General features: G+C 36.5%; 1 protein-coding gene and 1 non-coding gene across 3 annotated transcripts in view; both read right to left on the bottom strand.

Moving 5' to 3' along the window:
* Positions 1-19,721, bottom strand: part of LOC150101994 (leupaxin-like) — a 173,847-nt gene that overhangs the window by 79,816 nt on the left and 74,310 nt on the right. For both annotated transcript variants that reach the window (XM_090400309.1, XM_090400308.1), the window contains exon 2: positions 3,015-3,172. In XM_090400309.1, the coding sequence (XP_090256435.1) occupies positions 3,015-3,172 (158 nt within the window). The remainder of the gene's footprint in view (positions 1-3,014; positions 3,173-19,721) is intronic.
* Positions 8,636-8,717, bottom strand: TRNAS-GCU (transfer RNA serine (anticodon GCU)). Its single transcript has one exon. It is a non-coding gene; the product is annotated as a tRNA-Ser (tRNA).

Here is a 19,721-nt window from a genome sequence, read left to right as displayed (position 1 = left end):
CCATAATTTGCTGATGACTGCACACTCCATTTCTATACATTCAACAAATCCTATATATTGCACAAACATCACAAGCATCAAAATCTTCTACAACCAATGTCTTAAACACTGATCTTCATCTAATTCTTCAGTGAGGAGAGGATAACTCAGTTATCTTCAATGCTACCAAAATGTCTAGTTATCTTTCTCACAAAAATTATCTCAATTCACCTTCCCCTATCTTCAGTAATACACAGCAGAGGCTCAGTTGGAAGATCTTTCAACCAAAGATGATTGGTTTCAACAATGGCCTTTGGCTGGAAAGATCTGGGTTTGAATTCTGTTTAAGATGTAATGGATCTTTATCAGGGGTTATCACCTGAAGGTGAGTTAGCAGGTCTGTCACCTCTGTATCATATAGAGGTGACAGATTTTATTTCCTCCTGAAAACTTGGGTTTTTCACCCAACAACCAGACTAATCAGCCAGTAGTGTCATGCATTTTACAGATAAAAATACACGACAACTAACAGCATTACATTGGTTTCATAAGATGGTGACATAAATGGTCATTTGGGACTCACAGCCATTGTATCTTCATCATATGCTAAATAAAAATAATACACAAATCACCATACAAGATCAGTTCTCTCTTCTTCTTGGACTGACATTTACCTCTAGCCTTTCCTGGCATAAACATCCTTCCATCCAAGAAGCTATTTTCTTATCCAGCTACTTCTTCTTTCTATAGAATTATAGCCCAAAATGAGCCTTGGTTTTCTGAGTTTGTTATCTCCATTCCTGTCAACATCCAGCTACTAACTCTGTACAAATTCCAAATCTACCAACCTTAAAATACTGTTTGCATGTTTGGAATGATGCACCTGAAACCTCCCTAAAAAATTCTTTATGCTTTTCAGAGGAGCTTGATTCAGCTGACAGACAATCCCACTTTCATGATTCACTTCAACCACTATCTCACAGAATCTCATAGATTCAATGACTTGTGATCACAGCCAAGTAACCTGATAACTGTTTATGCTAGGGAAATTAACCCTATCTGCATTGTCTGTAAATAGTGTGTGTTCTTCTGGCCAGTTTGCCTGTTTTATGAACCAAAAAGCCTGAGTTTCCAGGAGGAAAAACCTGCCATCCATATGAGCTTAGCTAACTCACCTCTGCTTGGAAAGCTCTTATAGAGGTTCTTCACATCCTAGATGGAATTTGAACCTAGGTCTTTCCAATCAAAGGGCATCATCAATACTGACCAAGCTATGGGGGTTCCTGTTTCAGCTCTGCCTTTTCTAAAGGTACTTCCATGGATGATACTCCACAGACCTGGCATCCATCATTCTTCTTCTTCTTCTTCTTCTTCTCTCTCTCTCTCTCTCTCTGTGACTGTTAAAACACAAGCAGTAGTTTTCCACATCCTTTTACAGTTATATATAATACAAACTCACAAAACTTACTTCTCCTCTTCCTCTTTTATTCCATCTGTCTCTGTTTTCTGGCAGCCTTCCTCACAAATTGTTTGCCAATAACAGCCTCCAACTTTTAAAGGTAAATATCAATAGGTTCTTTCCTTCCAAGCACTTGCCTCAACACCCATCTACAGCATTAATGTGATATACGTTCTGCCATCTTTGTGTGTGTGTGTGTGTGTGATATTAAAAAAAATCCAGGTTGTGGATTACAATCCTACCATGGACATGGAAGTTTACGAATATTTTTAGGTAGTAGATGAATATCAATGCATAGCATGAGACCACTACCATGTTTACTGGAAGTCTGGAGCAATTTGAAACAGTTCCATGTTTGGTCTCTAGAGCAGAGTTCCTGGCTTTCAAACCCACCAACAATAACTAATGTATCATAGGTGGAGACAATAAAATATTAGCAATCTGTTATGAGTGGAATTCAGGTTAAAAAAAAGAGAGAGAGAGAGAGAAAAAAAAAAAAGAAAGAGAAAAAGTTTGTTGGCCTTAGATTTCATTCTAAAGTCCAGATTGAACCTCTCCCTTCACACACACACAAACAAAAGGGACTGGGTGAATAAAAAAAACCAATAAAATCTATATAGTACTTTAAGTTATGGTAACAGAAATCCAAATCACATAAAACTATCATTTACATAAAACTCGCAAGAGTTCCTAAGGTCGCTCGTGGATCCTCCATAGCTTAGTAGATATTAACAATGCCTTTGGTTGGAAAGACCTGGGTTTAAATCCCATTTGAGATGTGAAGAACCTTTATCAGGGATTTTCAACAGGAGGTGAGTTAGCCAGTCTCATAAGAGGTGGCAGATTTTTCATCCTGTAAAATAGGCAAACCAGCAAGAACACACGCAATTTACAGACATAATACAAAGGCCTCATAGCATTAATTACTTCAGCCCTAAATCCAAGTAACCAAAGGTCACTGGAAGCAGAATCAAACCCTTACATTACTATAAAAACTGAAATCTACATGACATTTAGTGATCTTAGCACTTACAGTTCACTTAATTTCACAAACAGGCTCTATCAAAAACAATATACAGTGAGTGTTTCTACCATAACTTAATGCATCATATTAATGTTTATTCAGTTATACAAAACTTGATATGAAGTATAACCCAAGTCTTATTATATTTCAGATTGGGACAAAACTACAAACTGAGTTCATGATCGCTAGCATAAACCTAAGTTAGCTCAAGGTAAGATTTCAAATAAGTGGCAATTCAACTTGAATTTATGCCAGGAAGCAAAATAATATTTATACTACAGGACACTTTAAAAACACATTGATAATTAAAATCAATGTGCTTTAAAAATAATAATAATGTGGCATATCCCAAATTTATCTCAAAATACTGCATGTAAAAAAAAACAACAAAAAAACAGCTATTCTGCTATTATTCAAAAGAACTGTTTTTTTTTTTACATAAAAATAATTATTTAAAAACTTAACTATATATCAGGATATATACTTTTTTTTATCAAATTTAATAATTAATTATTAATGTAGTCACCATAAATTGATATTCAAAATACATACTGTTCCTTTATCACCATGATGATATTCATATCGCTCTGAAGAAACTGTATGTGATGTTGCAAAAATTGGATTCATTGACATTCCACATGCATTGGATGGCATGCAGGTAGAACCAGCATTCAATTGGCTCTGGTTCTGAAGGTCAGCTAGAAGTGCATCTGTAATTTCATAATAAAAAAAAAAGTAAGGAAGTTGACTCATATGAAAACTAATAATAATAAACTATAAATAAATAAAATACAAACAAAAAACTTTTATGAAAATTAATTTCAAATATTTACAATCAAATATTTAAAGTTTAGCTACTTCAGTTTAATATCAAAATTGTTAAATATATACTGTAGTAAAAATTCCCTGCATGCGAAGAACTAATCCAACTAACTCATCTAAGCCCACAAAGAGTAGAGGTAGAAACCTGCAGTACTGATGTTTGCTTTGAAGCATTTGGTGTGAGATTGAAATAAATAGAATAATACAACTTTTTTATTCTTTAACGATACTTGTGACATAATGATTATTAAATATATACACGTTTACACAAGAATAATATTTAATTTGCCAAATATTTTGGTCTGAAAATTCTATAGAAAATGCAAACAAGGTATCAGAGGAAGTCAAAGATGATGTTCTATAGAAAAAAGAATTCAAGAGCATCAATCATCAATTCAACACAACAAACCCGAGAAATCTGGATTAGCTCAGCATGGATTAGAAACAAGCCACAACATCCTTTGGCACAAGACTCTCCTCCTACACAGATGTCACTACAAATTTGAACGTTTATTTAAAGAAAGTGTGGAGGCCTTACTTCAACGTCCTAACTTGAATCATAATGACTGTATATTTATATCAAAAATTTGGGAAAGTTTAATCAGGATAACACATTAATTTTTTTTTCATGTAAATTTCCTATATTAGTCTAGTGTTATTTAAGATTATTACATGAATTTCTGAATTAATATCTTTAATTATGACTTTAAAATGTTTACTCTTCTAATACTTAGCGATATGACATCACGCGGCTCGTTCTATGTATGAATGATCAATTGTTCGTATTCCACCTTGTTTTTTTAAAACTATTCCTATGTAGCTACTGAAGATGGTCTGTAATATTCAGACCAAAATATTTGGCAAATTAAATATTATTCTTGTGTAAACATGTATATATTTAATAGAATAGTACAACATTTTCACAGGCTAGGAAATGCAGCCAAATGTTTAGACAAACTGGTTAGGCAAGTAAAAGGAATGTGATCCTGATAATTTTAATTATAGGAATATGAACTGGAAGGAGGTGATGCAAACAAGGTATCAGAGGAAGTCAAAGATGATGTAAATGAGCAGGAGAGTGGACTAGGTGAGACTGATGTGGTTGGATGGGGAAGAGAATGTGACAACAGGAAAGCAAGTTGAATAGGGAAATGGGCTGGGTCAGGGGGGACACGGTGTAAGAGGATAGTGGATTCTGAAAGTAGTAATGAATGCACATATGTGGATGGCCAGTATAGGAATAGATTGGCCAAGGATACATGGGGGGGGGGGGGCGTTTGAGTCTGGGAGACTATGTGAGGCAAAAGGTGAGTAGACAGGAGCAGATGAAGAGAAGCTACAGATGGGGACAACATGAGTAGGACTGGCTGGCTATAGACCAAGAAATGAATTGTTATGTTTATTTATGAATGTCAGGTGTGTTAGAAATAAGGGAGATGAAATTGTTGTATTGATTGAGTTTATGTGCTGAAAAATAGTTGGAATAAGTGAAACGTGGCTGGATGTGTATGACATCTTGATGAGAACAGAAATGGAGGGATATGATGCTTTTTATGAAGATAGGAAAGGCAAGAAGGGAGGAGGAGTGCTGCTGATGATACCAGGGGAATTATGTCTACACAAGGTTGAGGTATAAGAAGAAAAAAGTAACAGTCGTTTTGAAGCAGTATGGTATGAAGTGGAGGTTGACAGAATGAGATATTTGGTGGAGTGTTGCTACAGGCCAGGGAATGTAGAAGGTGGAGATAAAGAAATGTATAGGCAACTTGGCTTAGCGAATGAGCAAAGGGTGATGGTTATGATTTCAATTGGAATGAAGAGACAGCATCAGGAAATAAGGAAAATTAATTTCTTGAGTTCTTAAGGGACATCAATTTTAGGTAGTATGCAGAAGGACACATGAGGATTAAGAGCTTAGCTTAGATCTCGTTACATCATCAGAGGATGCAAGTGTGAATGGGGTGTCTAATCTTCCTCTGGTTGGAGAGAGAGAGAGAGAGTGACCATGGAGTGATCACATGGTTTGCAGCTAGTCACATGAGAATGTCTATAAAGAAGGGATATATGTGTAACTACAAGGAGATATAGCGTGGAAAGAGGAGTTGAGTGGTAAGAATATAGACACTGCATGGGCATTGATCAAGAGCAATTTAACAGCAGTGTGTGAATGTATTCCAAAGGTGAAAAGGCTAAACAAGGTAGGAGTAAAATGGATGAATGAAGAGATTAAGCATGAAATCTGGAAGAAGAAGACACTGTGGAGTCAACACAAGATGAATGTTGGTAATGATCAGTTGCATGAAGAATATAAAGAGCGGGTCAGGAAGGTAACTTGATTGGTAAAGACAGCAAAGGTGGAATATGAGAAGAAATCAGCCAATCAAGCCAAAAAAATAAAATATAAAAAATCCTAGGACGTTCTTTTGATATGTAGCAAGTAGAAAGAAAAATGGGAGGATGATGCTAGCTGATGATACTGGCAGATTGGTAACCAATATAGTTAAATTATTCAATGATCAGTTTATCAGTGTACTTCATCCTCATGGAGACAACATCAGGGGAAGCCAGAGTGCAGAATGTATAGTAGAAGGGCCTGATGGTGAATGAGCAGGAACTACATAAGAAATTAAGTAAACCTGATGTTAATAAGGCTGTAGGATATGACAGTATATCATTATATGTCTTGAGGGCCAATGTGTGTGTGTGTGTGTGTGTGTGTATCTGGGGGTTGATAAGGTATTAGAGAAGTTGGTGAGGACTGGGCTTCAGAAATGGGTTGATAATAGCAGTATTCTTTATGGTCAGAATGGGTTTGTTAGGGGAGAGGTCATGTTTCAGCAATCCACTTACATATTACAACAAGATGACAAACTCACTCAAAAAGGAGATGCATATACAGTGGTGTTCTTGGATATTTCAAAAGGCCTCTGATAGACTGCCACATGGCAAGCTAGTAGCTAAACTGAAACAAATGGGATTAGATAACAGACTAGTAAGTTGGATAGCTGATTGGTTGTCAGACAGGTATCAGCAGGTTGTATATGGAGGAGTGGTATCCCAAAAGAGGAAGGTCACTGGTGTAGGGTCACAGGGATGTGTTTTGGTACCATTATTGCTTAACTTGTATGTTAATGACATTGAGACTGGCTTAACTGGAGATGTGCAGCTGTTCACTGATGATGCAAAGTTAAAAAGGGCTATGAAAAGTAGAGCAGACATTGTGCCCTTGCAGAGGATCTGAATAGACCATGTGAGTGGGTAAATTATTAGAGCTATCAGTTTAATGTTTCACAGTGCAAGGTCTTGAAATTTGGTAGGCAAGGCTGGGATGCAGAGTATATGCTTAATGGAGAAATTTTGAAGGAGGTGGAGGAGATGAGAGATGTGAGAGTGATGGTGGACAGAGACTTGATGTTTAGAGATCACATTGCTAAAATTGTAAAAACATCCCAACGGATTACAGCAATAATGAGAAGGACATTAACATCCAGAAACAAAGTGGTTATGTTCCCCTGTATAAGACTTTGATCAGACTACATATGGACTACTGCACAGATTTGATCGCCTGGTTTTCAGGGAGGGGGGGGGGATGAGGATGCATTGGAAGTCTAGAGAAGATTTATTAAGTTAGCATCAGATATCTAGGTAATTATGGAATATTAGTATCTATGGAATGTCAGATACGAGGAGAGATTGAGCCTTGTGAATAAAAGAAGAGTGGATATGATTGAGAAATATAAGTTGGTGAGGGATTGTTACCAGATTAATGTGGAGAAGTTATTTCATAGAGCAGAGGGAGACGGGTTGAACTAGAGGCCATCCATGGAAGCTATAATAAGATAAGAAACAGGGTTCTTTCTATGGAGAGTGACTGGCGAGTGGAATGCATTGCCTGAAAGTGTGGCGAGTTTGGAAACTGTGAATGGGTTTAAGGCAGGACTTGATCTTTTGGCATAAGAGAATATAGACCTCCCACAACGAGTCCTTTGACTCCATGGAAGTGAGATAATAATAATAATAATAATAATAATAATAATAATAATAATATAGGAAAAGAGTGAATTTGTAAAGTTTTTGAGAGATAAAGATAACAGAACTGAAGTAATCAAAGTGGCCAAATATTATAAGCATTAAGGATACTTGGTTAACAGAGGAAAATATTGTCCCATCCCTAGAATAAGGGATATTGCATTTTCAGAGCGAGACTGATGTGTATGTGGGGGAAGGGGGGAAGTTGCTAAAGATAGCAAAAGAATTGCAACTGACAAAATTTGGTATGAGATAAAACCAAACAGGTCAAAATATACAGCTGGGTGCTGATATAGGCCAAGGGAACAAAATAGGATATGGATGATATGCATTGCTAAATTAACTCAATAAGCATTGGCTGTATAATCATTATAAAGACTAACTATGGAAACATGGATTGGAAAGAGGAAAGGACACAGGGAGGAAATGAAATTTATGCAGCTACTAATAAATAATTCCATTTTGTCTCTGACTGGGAAAAGTTATCATGCAGTCTGGACATGGGAGATGATGAAACATGTAGAACTGTCACTTAAGGCATATATGGAACTACAAAACCGGTGATTATGACATTCAGAAGGCAGCTTGAAAGAGAGCTGTGGCTTAAGTAATTGCAAGAGAGAGATTATATTAATAATAAAGTATGCAAAATAGTAACAAGGGGGAGTATTTAAGGAAAGCGGTATCAAACTGCTCACCTAGGTTTAGGAGGATAAATCAGGTAGGAGTTAAATGGATGAGTAGCATTAATAAATATGAGATGCAAAAGAAGAAAATGTTATGGAAGTATAAGAAGAAAGGTGATCAGCAATCTCATGATCAACACAAAGCAGAGGCAAGAAAGGTGACTAAGCATAGTGAAAGGAAAAATCAGGAGAGGGAAAATTAGCCAAACAGACTAAGGAAAATCAAAAATTTTTTTGCTATATGGTGGGCAAAAGGAAGAATAAATTATGGAAGGATAACTTTAATAAACACTGATGGTAAGGAGGTGACATAAGCAGAAGAAATAGTTGAATTACTGAGTGATCACTTTGCAAGTGTGTATTATCCAGGCATAGATAATGCAGTGATCAATATTATTGAGATTATTATTATTATTACATAACACCTCCAGGGAGTCTAAAGACTCATCGAAAGAGGGTACCTACCTAACTACCTTCATCATCTACACGAACACTATCTACCGCCGACCACCACCACTAATATTTTCAGAGACAATCACAAACATCCATACCCACAGCAGGATTTGAACATGCAGCCTTTTGGCTGGAGAGTGGATATGCTAACCACTCGCCCAACCAGACCGGCAAAACTTAACACGACGAGGATGGGATTCAAACCCACACAGGGAAACCCCAATGGATTAGCAGTCCATCGCCTTAACCACTCAGCTACCTCGTCAACACCTCATCAAAAAAAAAAAAAAAAAACTTTTAGCAGAGCATGATTTCGATCCACGGACCTCTGAGTTATGGGCCCAGCACACTTTCACTACACCACTCTGCTCTGAGATGAGAGATGAAGCTAATGAACTCTAGGTGTTATTGATCTAAAGAAATCTCATACAGCCATGGGTTATGAGAAAGTGCCGAGTATCAGTATGAGAGTGGAAAGAGGGCAATATACTTCTTTACGCAAAGGAGACTCCACGATTGCGGTTTTGAATTATAGACCAATTAATATCTCAGAAGCTGTAGTTACTCTATTCTAAAAGGTGCTTACCAGAACTGATGACTAGATGGACAGGAATATGATTCTCTATAGGGGATAGCATGGCTTTATGAAATGGGAAGATATTGTCTAAGTAATTTACTCATTTTCTATAATAAAGTGATAACTAGTTTGGATAAGGGAAATAGCCACACCATATTTCTGGACGTGAATATCATTGTATAAGCTATATCGTATCATATCAAGTGCACAGAGCTTCAAGTGGTATCCTTTCAAATGTTTTTGCATTTGACAGGATATCACAGGAGGAGAGCCTTTCTACAAGTCTGAGAGTCCATAAAGATTTTTATGCATTATGAATGAGAATCAGATCCAGCTCTTCCCCCCCACCCCCCAAAAGCACATGTCCCCAGTGCCGTAACATGGGCATGGCGAAAGAGGCGCCCGCCACAGGCGCAATTAGGTTTGGGGTGCAAAACGTAAAAAATAAAAATAAAAGTCCACTATTTTATATTGTATTTTTAAATTTCGGCAATATGCCACTTTAGACACACAAATTCTGCAACACACTGCAACTCATTTTGATGGGGTTAATAGTAAGTATTTAACATATTGCATTTAGTAAAATTTAACTGGTTACATTTAAATTTTTCAAAATTTTTATCATTTTTGGGTTAGGGGGAGGCGCAAGTTCGACACTTGCCACAAGCGCTTCATACCCTCGTTACAGTACTGCAGCATGTCCCCTCCTTCTTTCAACTATGTTATGGAAGCACCATCATATTTTCCATCTCCAGCATTAATCCTCATAGAGTAAAACGAATAGTTTGTTGATAAACCTGTCTTGGTTTGAGAGTGTTTTGATTTTTTTTCATTATAATCTTATTTTTATTGAAAATTTCTTAGAATTAGTCGGACCATTTTTAATTCAAAACAAATGATTAAATATTATAATAATTCAGTACACTTTAGTGCAGTTTAGGTTGTTTAGTTCTAAGTTTGAGAATGAGCAATTTTTTCTTCTTCTTATAATTCCATTTTTAATGTCAACACAATTTGAAATTATATATATATATATATATATATTAGCTAAAAATGATTCATCACCAGGAAGGAATTGTTATAATTCCTTCCTGATGATGAATTTTGATAAAATTTAGTATTTAAAAGCCCTATTTTAATCGATGGTCATTTCAAATGGACTATTTTAATGGTAATTGTTTTTTTTTTGTTTTTTTTTAAAGACAAAATTATGGCATTCAGGATATATGCCAAAAAATATCTTTAGATTCAACTGTGATAATGAATGGTGTCCCAAGCCAAAATTTCTAGCTGCCTTTGGAATTTTTTCAAAATTAAAAAAAAAAAAAAAAAAAAAAATGAAAACAGAAAATCTGTATTTCATGAAATAAAAACTTTTTCTACTAATGTAATAATTTTTAAAATAATGACAACTACAAAATCGAAGATTTCAAAAAGAAAGTTTTTTTTCGTGTATTGATAGAAAGCCGATCTTGTAAAATGTATTGTCCTAAACATGCGCATTCTTTTCTGGCGTTAAAGTCGGACCTTGTCACTACATACAGGTGTGCAATTACGAAACGCACTTTTTATGATTGTAGACAATCATTTCACTGTTTTAGTTTACTAGAACAGAAAATCGAGTATCACGATCTTGATGAATGGCATTCAAGATAATTATATGCTTTTATAATGTTAGTTATTTCATGACACTTCCTTTAAAAAACATTAATAAAAAATATATATATGTATATGCTCAGTGAATCATAGACCTTATCCTCTGTTAGAAAAGTGAAGAAAACTATCAATCCCCAAGTTTATTATCCTATTCCTAATTTTAATTTTATTTAATTAAGCGCGCTTTAAAAAAAAAAGTACATCTCCTATTTGAAAGCTAACAACTCGATGCGTTACGTCAAAATTACATCAAACAGAGCGAGAAACAAAACAAACAGGTTTCCTGTCTAACGCCTAAAGCACTGCCACCGTGGCCACTTTTATCAGTCTTAACGCAACAACGAATTCTGTTAACGATACTGGTGTCCATCACATTACAACCTGGGATGATGCCAACAAGTGCTGCCAGCCAAGACACCATGAACCACAAAAAATAGCTGAATACACCGCCCCCTCTTTTTTGCTACCAAGCAGACGACAAGACAGACCACACATCGTCGAAGGCAGATGTGCCAAGTACGTTCGGCTGCCCGTGGCGTTGCTATTTGTGGGATAAGGAGACGCACTTGGAAATTACCTCGCATCGTGGGCGGAAGCAGCCAACGATAACGTAGATGGTAAATGCTGATATATTTTACGCGGATGGTGCGTGATTTAGACGTGTTGGGCGTTCAGCACACCTCCGTATTTGGTCTTCCGTCAATCTGATACGGAATAGCATCGCGTCTAACCGGAGAAATCCTTCCTGACCCTACATTATATTACAAATGCGGGAAACAGAATACGAAAAAAGGGTGTGGCCCAACTATCTTTCTGAGATTTTACTCGGATTTCTTCATGCATTTTACCATTTACAAACAGGATTATATGTGAAAATTACCATATCTAAAATAATAGATTTCATAAATAAAATAATAGAAATAAAAGATTTACTATCAAGTTTTAATGTGTTCTCTATAATGTAAAGATAGGAATTCGATTTTTCAGTTTGAAAGCTGAAAGAAATTTTCTAATATCACAATAGGTTTACGATATCATGTGAGCAAATTAACAGTACAGCGCTTATATTATTTCAAAAAAAAAAAAAAAGTGCTTTTATAAAGAAGCAAATGCGTCTGGAATTATCCCCCTCCCCAATTAATAGTGACAAAAGTTCAGTCAATGACGTCAAGATACGGGAGAGAGGAAGAACAACAGAATCATTTCCTAGGGATTTTGAGTTTCCAAAGGATTTGGACGACAGTGTGTTTCATTTTTCAAACCATGGATGTTCACAATACAATTCTATGTTCTATAACTTCTTCCTCTAAGAATAATAGAAATGACAGAATTATAATTTTTTTAAAAACTGAATATTAATAGAATAATTACTAAGACTGGGCAAAAATATATATATATATATTTGACGATGCCTTTGTACGTATGTGTGTACACACAAACACACAGTGACACGAGAGAAACAAAACTGGACTGCCAACAGTTCTAATACAAAAGCAGTTTTGATCGGCGCCTTCTCAAACTGTCAAACGTCGGGATGGCATCCAAACTTCTATAGGACTATGTTACTTGGTATGCTGGAAGTTTGTTTTTTTTCTCTCTCTCCCCCCCCCCCCACTCGAACATACAGTTGATAAACAATATTTATAATCGGCAGCAACGACCCTCCATTGCCATGTGATAAATCGCTTCCAATGAGATATGCAAATACTGTAGTTACGCAGATAAAAGATAGTGAAAGGGCCATAAGGACATCATAGAATACGGTGGATTTCCTTAAAAACTTATTTTTTTATATCCAATTATTTACAAGTATGCTATGCACCAACGTTTAAAAAAAATCAATACGATGACACAATTTTCATAAATAACCGATAAATCCGGTTATTTTTGAAATTATCAAATAGAAATTATCTCCGTGGGAGATAATTTCTATTTGATATTAAGATGATACAACCAAAGGGAAACGCAGATTTTCTATTCCCAAAATCGGAGTAAAGCCGCTGTTGCACTAACAATCGTGACAAGACGACGTTACATCTGTCATCTTGCCAATTACCGCCCAGAAGTTTCTGTCGAGACTATTATTTTCAGCCAAATTGGAAAGTTTGTACTACACGTTCCGCAAATTTCTTCTAATAAAGATACACTATTTTTAACTAACAATATTCAAATTCAGTGGCGGCTCGTGGCTTGAAATCGTGGGGGAGCTGCAACTTTAAGTACACACTGTAAGTACAGTGTATACTGTTTGGATAAAATATCAAAATTATGGTAAAAATTAAAAAAAAAATGAAACATGAAAAAATATTCTTTATTATCGATAAAATTATACAGTTTGGTATAATTCAAAATTAATTTAAAATAAAATATATTCTTCTTGTTTTGTTTCATGAAAAAATAGTGTTTATTATTGATATTTGAATATCGGGTAAAGGACGGCCTCTTATTTTAATAAAACTTTCTCAGCGAGAGTCAACTGTGAAATTGACTCTCGCTGTAAACAAAAATTTAAGTTTCTGTAATTCACTTACAATCACTACTGTCGCAGAACTTATTTCTTGAAGTTGCATTTCTGAGGTCATAATTGTTAATGACTCCAATAATGTTCTAAAATAAAAACTATGACAAATGTTATGTCTTTAATTGTAATGTCCAAATATTTAAAGAGACGGAGTAAACACGATAAACACTACGAACACTCTAGTACTGGCGCAAACTGCATATAAACAACAGTGGAACTGCGCGACGGACAGTGCCCCATTACGCTAATGGCTCGCATCTCACTATGACGTGCATATGCTTGCGCGCGTAGCAATATGGCACTGTGGTAAACACAGGTTAGCGTCCTTCGCCCTCCTAAGTGCTACGAGATGGATTTTTATTATTTTTTTATACAAAATAAGAGAATTGTATAGGATTGTTGATAATAAAATTAAATATTACAAGCAAACATAAATAAATTAATAAATATATTTATATATCGAGAAAATTTGGGGATGCTGCAGTGCCTATCACGAGTCGCCCCTGTTCAAATTATTTTTTTTTTTTACAGAAAATAATGCTCACACAGGAACTCTTTTCACCTGTGGATGAAGAATATCTGCATGAACACAGAATGAATAAGACTGAGTTATCATATTCTTGAATTGATAGATTACAAACAGCCGAGACTGTTGTTAAACAAAACAAAAAAAAAAAAAGAAGAAAAAGAAAAAAAAAAAGGAATATCTAAATTGTGGCTAAAATTAAAATACATTACATATTTTTTCTCTCTCCCGTAAATCAAGCAAACGGATTGATCAAAAAAAAAAAAAAAAAAAAAAAAAAAAAAAAAACGTAGCAGACAGAATATACAGTATTTACAGAGTGGAGCGATCTCTAGTGATGGATAAATGGAATTCCACGGAGATGACGGATAATAGTATTATTATTATTACGGGCAACTCCAAGGAGTCCTTAAACTCATCGAGGGAGGTCCTAAACATCATATCAAGAACAACTATTCGGTATTCGTACACAGTATCTATCATACTTTGCTTTGAACTCATTTACACTCATGGCACCACAACAAACTCTAATAATAATAATAATAATAATAATAATTTCTTTATACTTTTATTTGGCACAATAAATAAATATAACATTAGTACAAAATGAATAAATAAATCAGAACAAAAACTTAAGACCAGTACTTCTTATAAAAAAAAAAAAAGATCAGACTTTCGACTTGAAAAGTTGGCGTTAAAGGAATCATCGAGAGTACATTAGAAGAGTTTCGCTCAAGCATTGTACTGGTTTCCAAAATTAAAAGAACAAATGACTCCATATAGATGGAAATGGGTACCTTCCATAGGTGTTCTAAATATTACATTCTTGTTCATCAGCTGTTCACTTATTCATTTGGCTACTGATTTTTTTTTTTTTTACTTTTTTTTGCAGGTTAAGAATAATTTAAGATGTATATATATATTTACTATATAAGTGGTTTAGAAATCTAAATAAATAAATATACCGTCAAAGATCGTTTTTTTTATTATTATTCAACAACATAAAAATAAACAGTGGAGCTCTTTTAGTCCTAACTGTTTTGGAAATCGATAAGCAGCTATCTTCATGCTTAGCCTTCATCAACAGCTGAGTCCATGGCTGATTTTAGAGGTATCGCGGCGAGTGTACGGCAGACAACTGCCGCCATCTCGAAATCATAATATTTGTACTGCTGTGTGAAACATTGCCATGAAATTCATACTAAATACATCGTAATAAACGTCTCAAGCAAATCTGTATTCTAACATGCAGCTGGACATGTGCAGTGCAGTAGGGGAAAATAAAAATCTTCTTCTTCCTTTTTCGTATTAGGCCTATTGGCCTGTTACGGAGCTATCCTAAGCTTTTCAAGCCGTGCCCGTTCCGAGGATAAGGTGGTTAGCCCTATGCCTCCTGGTGTGTCCTAGGTCTGTAGATGAGAGTATTCACGGGGCCAGTTTGCCTGCTTGTGGGAGGAAAACCCCCATATGAACTCGGGAGAAAAACCCTGCAGTCCACACCCAAGACCAGCTAACTTGGCTGTGTCTGAGAAAGATCCTTACGCTCCTCACGTCAACGATGGGAATCGAACCCAGGACACTCCTTTCTCCAAGTATATGGTTGTGAAGCGCATAGCCACTCGGCTAACCACGTGGACAAAATAAAAATGATTTATTAATAGTATTTATTTGTAATAAATACTTTTTAACGATCCAACCACTCTCCATGAAAAAAAGCAACTTTCACCCTGTTCCTCATTACATCTAGGAATGGCCCTTTGTTCTATCATATGAAAGATCCCTCCAGTGTCAATCCTACAATATCTGCTCAGCAGTTTCAATCATATCACCTCTTTGTCTTCTATTCATCAAACTCTGCATTCCACATGTCTTCAGTCTATCCTCGTAACTAGCACTGTACTATCCTGATATCATTTTTGTTATGTCTCTGTACCCGCTCCAAGATTAATTCATCCTCTTCAATTCCCAGTGACTAAATCTAAGCACAGTAATCCAGATGTAGTATGATCATGCCTTCATACACTGGAATCACCACTTCTATCTTTGATGGTCAATGTCCTTCTCAATATTGCAGTGGTCCTCCGGGTTCTTCATCACCTTCACGATATGTATCTAAATTCAAATTTCTCAATCATCATCCCATGATCTCCTTCACTTCCTCTACTACAGTTCCATCAATACTGCATGCAGTCTCCCATCAGTGGACCTCAAATTTCAAGAACCTACATTTAGGTGCATTAAACTACTCCCATTACTTTGCCCATCTATCAAACTAATTCAAATCCTTCTGAAGGGCGCCACCACATTGGCGGTATTACTAATAACCCTTCCTAGCTTCATTATCTGTAAACAACTGAATATCTCCCTCCAATCCATTGACAATATAAATTACACTATAAAGTATAATAAAGTATTCAGGAACAATATTGACCACACACACATCTAGTAACCTGTAATAAAATGTATTTAAAGTTTATTATTATTACATTGTATGATATGTTGATTCAAAGGCCATGAGCCTCTTTTACGGGGAGGTACGACACCATCTCAGTCCCCCCTATTGTTTTTATCCGGGCTCGGGACCAGCATAGCTGACGAATCAGACCGTCTTAAGTATTCCTGACTATAATCCGTGTGTGTTCACGGGCAGGTCTGCCTGTTCTGGGGGACGAAAAACCAGAGTTTCCGCGTGAAAAAAAAAAAAAAAAACCATACCACCGTACGAAACCAGCTAACTCACCTTTCGTCACTGACGGGAATCGAACCCAGGTCTTTCCGACCAAAGGGCTTCGTCTATACCGACTGGGCTAAGGAGGCTCTATATTTAAAGTGTATATCAAATACAAAATCCTATAATGAAAAAGTTTTAAAAGTTTATTGTAATGCAGTTGGAAGATAGGATGATGCCTCATGGCCAGGAAATATTTAAATATCTGAAAGCTTAACGTCAGAAATGCACTCCCTCTCCCTTTTAAATCGCTCCTAGACTAGTTGAAAACAGAGGAAACTACTAGTTTCAGAATCTTCGAACAGTAACACTTGAAAATTATTTATTTTTAGTGGAAGAAATATAAACCAATATTGCTGAGTGCAATTTCCTAATCAATGATAGGCCATGTCCTGCCGAAAAGCATGCAAAAAATAAACTATCTACCCTCTCACTATTTGTAATCTCCCCCATCCCCAAGCCATTTGAGTTTTCCACTTAAGAAATTTCGTCGAATATGAAACACTGACATTTCTACAGTTTTACAAATTACTTAGATACTTCTCGCAGTGCAGTCTTGGAAAGCTGCCCTTCTTCAGGCACAAGATTAGAAATTATCTTCATTAAGTGCAGTGTGAAATGATTTATGGCTACAAAGTGGAGATTACAAATGACATCGTTCCACTTTGTCCCAGAGTGATTTTAATCCTGTCACGTACTCGCTGTATACGGCTCGCCTACTGCGGTATCTCAAAGCTTCTTCTGCAAAGATAGGAGCATTTCTTACTAGCTCGTGCGTTGAATTATTTTGAGCATAGTGGAAAATGGAAGCGCTGTATCGTGCAGATACATTAAGAGCTATTTAAAAAACAGCTATTCTTCATTCAGGTTACTTTTGAAATGTTAGAAAGGAATCTGGTCCCATTACGGTAGATAACAATACAGCACAAATGTGGTCGTTCGCAAGTATTCTACTGATTTTATGGATTTTCTCAAGCTGATTACGATACCATTTCCCCTCCACACACACACACACACACACACACACACACACACACACACACACACACACACACACACACACACACACACACACACAAGGAATAAATTAACGTTGCACTAAAACTATTGGTATATGATTAATTTTAGTGCTATAGTCGAGATTTGCATGCCAGATAAAATTTGGTTTCAGGACAGAACGTTTCGAAAGAACATCTTATAGACGTTAAAACTGGGCTTGATGAGAGCAGCGTTACATAAATAAGTATGAAACATTTTCTTTCTTTCTTTCTTTTTTTTTTTAAATCTAAAGAATAAATTCTCAATGCTAAGACGAAGAGAAAATCAAATAATGCATTATTCTAGACCAGTAAATACGGACACCAATTTTGACAACTAACTAAATAAGCATAAAAATCAGTATGATTGGCCTTTAAGTCAATCTGTTTCAAAATGGTTGGATATATCAAGTCAGATGTACACTCCTTGGAAAGAAGTCAACGGACACCATAATATGAAGAACAAACAGTCATGGCGCCCACCTTAATAAGATGTAGGACCTCCTTTCGCTGCGATGACTGCAGCAATCCTAAGGAGCAATTTTCCCCAAAAGCACTATAGCGACCAATGAGAATTTTCGACTATTCTTCCTGTAGGCATGTAATGAAGTCCTGGACTGTCGTGGGGCGGACGTCCCTTGCCCTCGCCAAACCAGGAAAAACATGGGCATTCCTTACACCCGTCCATCTGCTCGGTAGAGAGTATAACGTGATTCGTCGCTCTATAACACAGCTTTCCAAGCTTCCACCATTGAAGACGACGCTGCATGTTGGTTTGGGTAAGGTGGTGATTGTACATTGCAGTCCTACCATGGAAACCCATGTTGTTAGCCTCGGTTCTGAATGTTTCTGTGCAGATTCGTGTTACAGTCGATGCCCGGAACTCAGCATTCAACGTGTCAGCTGACGAATGACGGTTTTTACATATTATCCTTCGTAGCACCCAATGGTCAAGTTTGGTGAGTGGTGGGTCGTCCACAGTCGACTCCTTGCGCTTCCATCTCAGTATGGTATCACTGATTATTTACTTAGGATGGCCCAATTTGCCGAACAGACAGGCCTGCAACATGACAGTGACATCGCGCTTTCAAACTCCCTTTTCAGAGCCATTTCATCCAAACACAGTTGCACTGACTTGGGAGCATCCTATTACTCCAATTTATTCCGTCTACAAACACTTGACTCGTTACACGGCACGATGCACCTTGCCCATGTGGGGTGTCTGTTGACTTCTTTCCAAGCAGTGTATGTTAAGTGTGAATGAGATACCTTGTGCAGCTTTGGGGAAGTGTTTCTGGATTCATAATACCATGCACTGCCAAACGAAAGGCGGTTATAGGATCGTTTATAATCGTCGACTAGAGGAAACGTTTTATGTCTTTTTTTTAAGTTGGTACTCAAAATTATTTGATCTTTTTGCGCAGGCAATTTGAGGGGAAGATATTTTTCGAAAACTCAATTACTCTGCAAATCGAAAAAATTAACTGCACAACCATTTCAGATAATAAATACCAGTTAAAGTTTAGGATTGCGAGATGGTGGTCATACTATTCCCTCGAAGTTTTCAAAATCACTGACAGTTATGAACTCAATAATGGTGACACCTAAGGTGGAGACTAGCAGCTCACATATTTCCAAAAAAAAAAAAAAAAGTTAGGTTAAGAAAGTTCTGCCTATTCTCTTTAAAGAAATGAAAAGGAATCAGAGTTGTTTTTTTTTAATGAGATGTTATGGTGCTATAAATCGTTAAACGATGACAAACTTCATCGACTTGGTCATACGGAAAAGTGGTACTAAGGGAGGTGTAATCCGTGGTTGGCTGGTTGCGTATTATTATTATTATTATTCGTGACACCTCCAAGAAGTCCGAAGACTCATCGCGGGAGGACGCCTATTGTACAATGCTCCGTCTCCACCACTACACCGAACCTTTACTACCAATCATCAACATCAGCGCTATCTACTGGCCGCCGCCACCACCACCACCACCACCACAGCTAGTATTTTTTTGTCTGTAAATTGCATGTGTTCTGAAGGGCCGATTTGTCTGTATGCAGGATGAAAAACCCGAGTTTCCGGGAGAAAAAAACCTGCTACCTCCGTACGTGATCGGCTAACTCGCCTTACTGAGGCAGGAAAACTTCAAAAAAGTGTTCACAAGCAAAAACATCAGCAAATAAATAAATGAACTGTCTAATTATGTAATGTTTATGATTTTTTAATT

This window comes from Typopeltis vanoorti, chromosome 11, assembly GCF_054136105.1.
Source record: "Typopeltis vanoorti isolate ZY-2024b chromosome 11, IOZ_Tvanoo_1.0, whole genome shotgun sequence".
NCBI lineage: Eukaryota > Metazoa > Arthropoda > Arachnida > Uropygi > Thelyphonidae > Typopeltis > Typopeltis vanoorti.
Note: the sequence above shows the minus strand (reverse complement) of the source record. Positions and strands in the feature narration are given on the sequence as shown.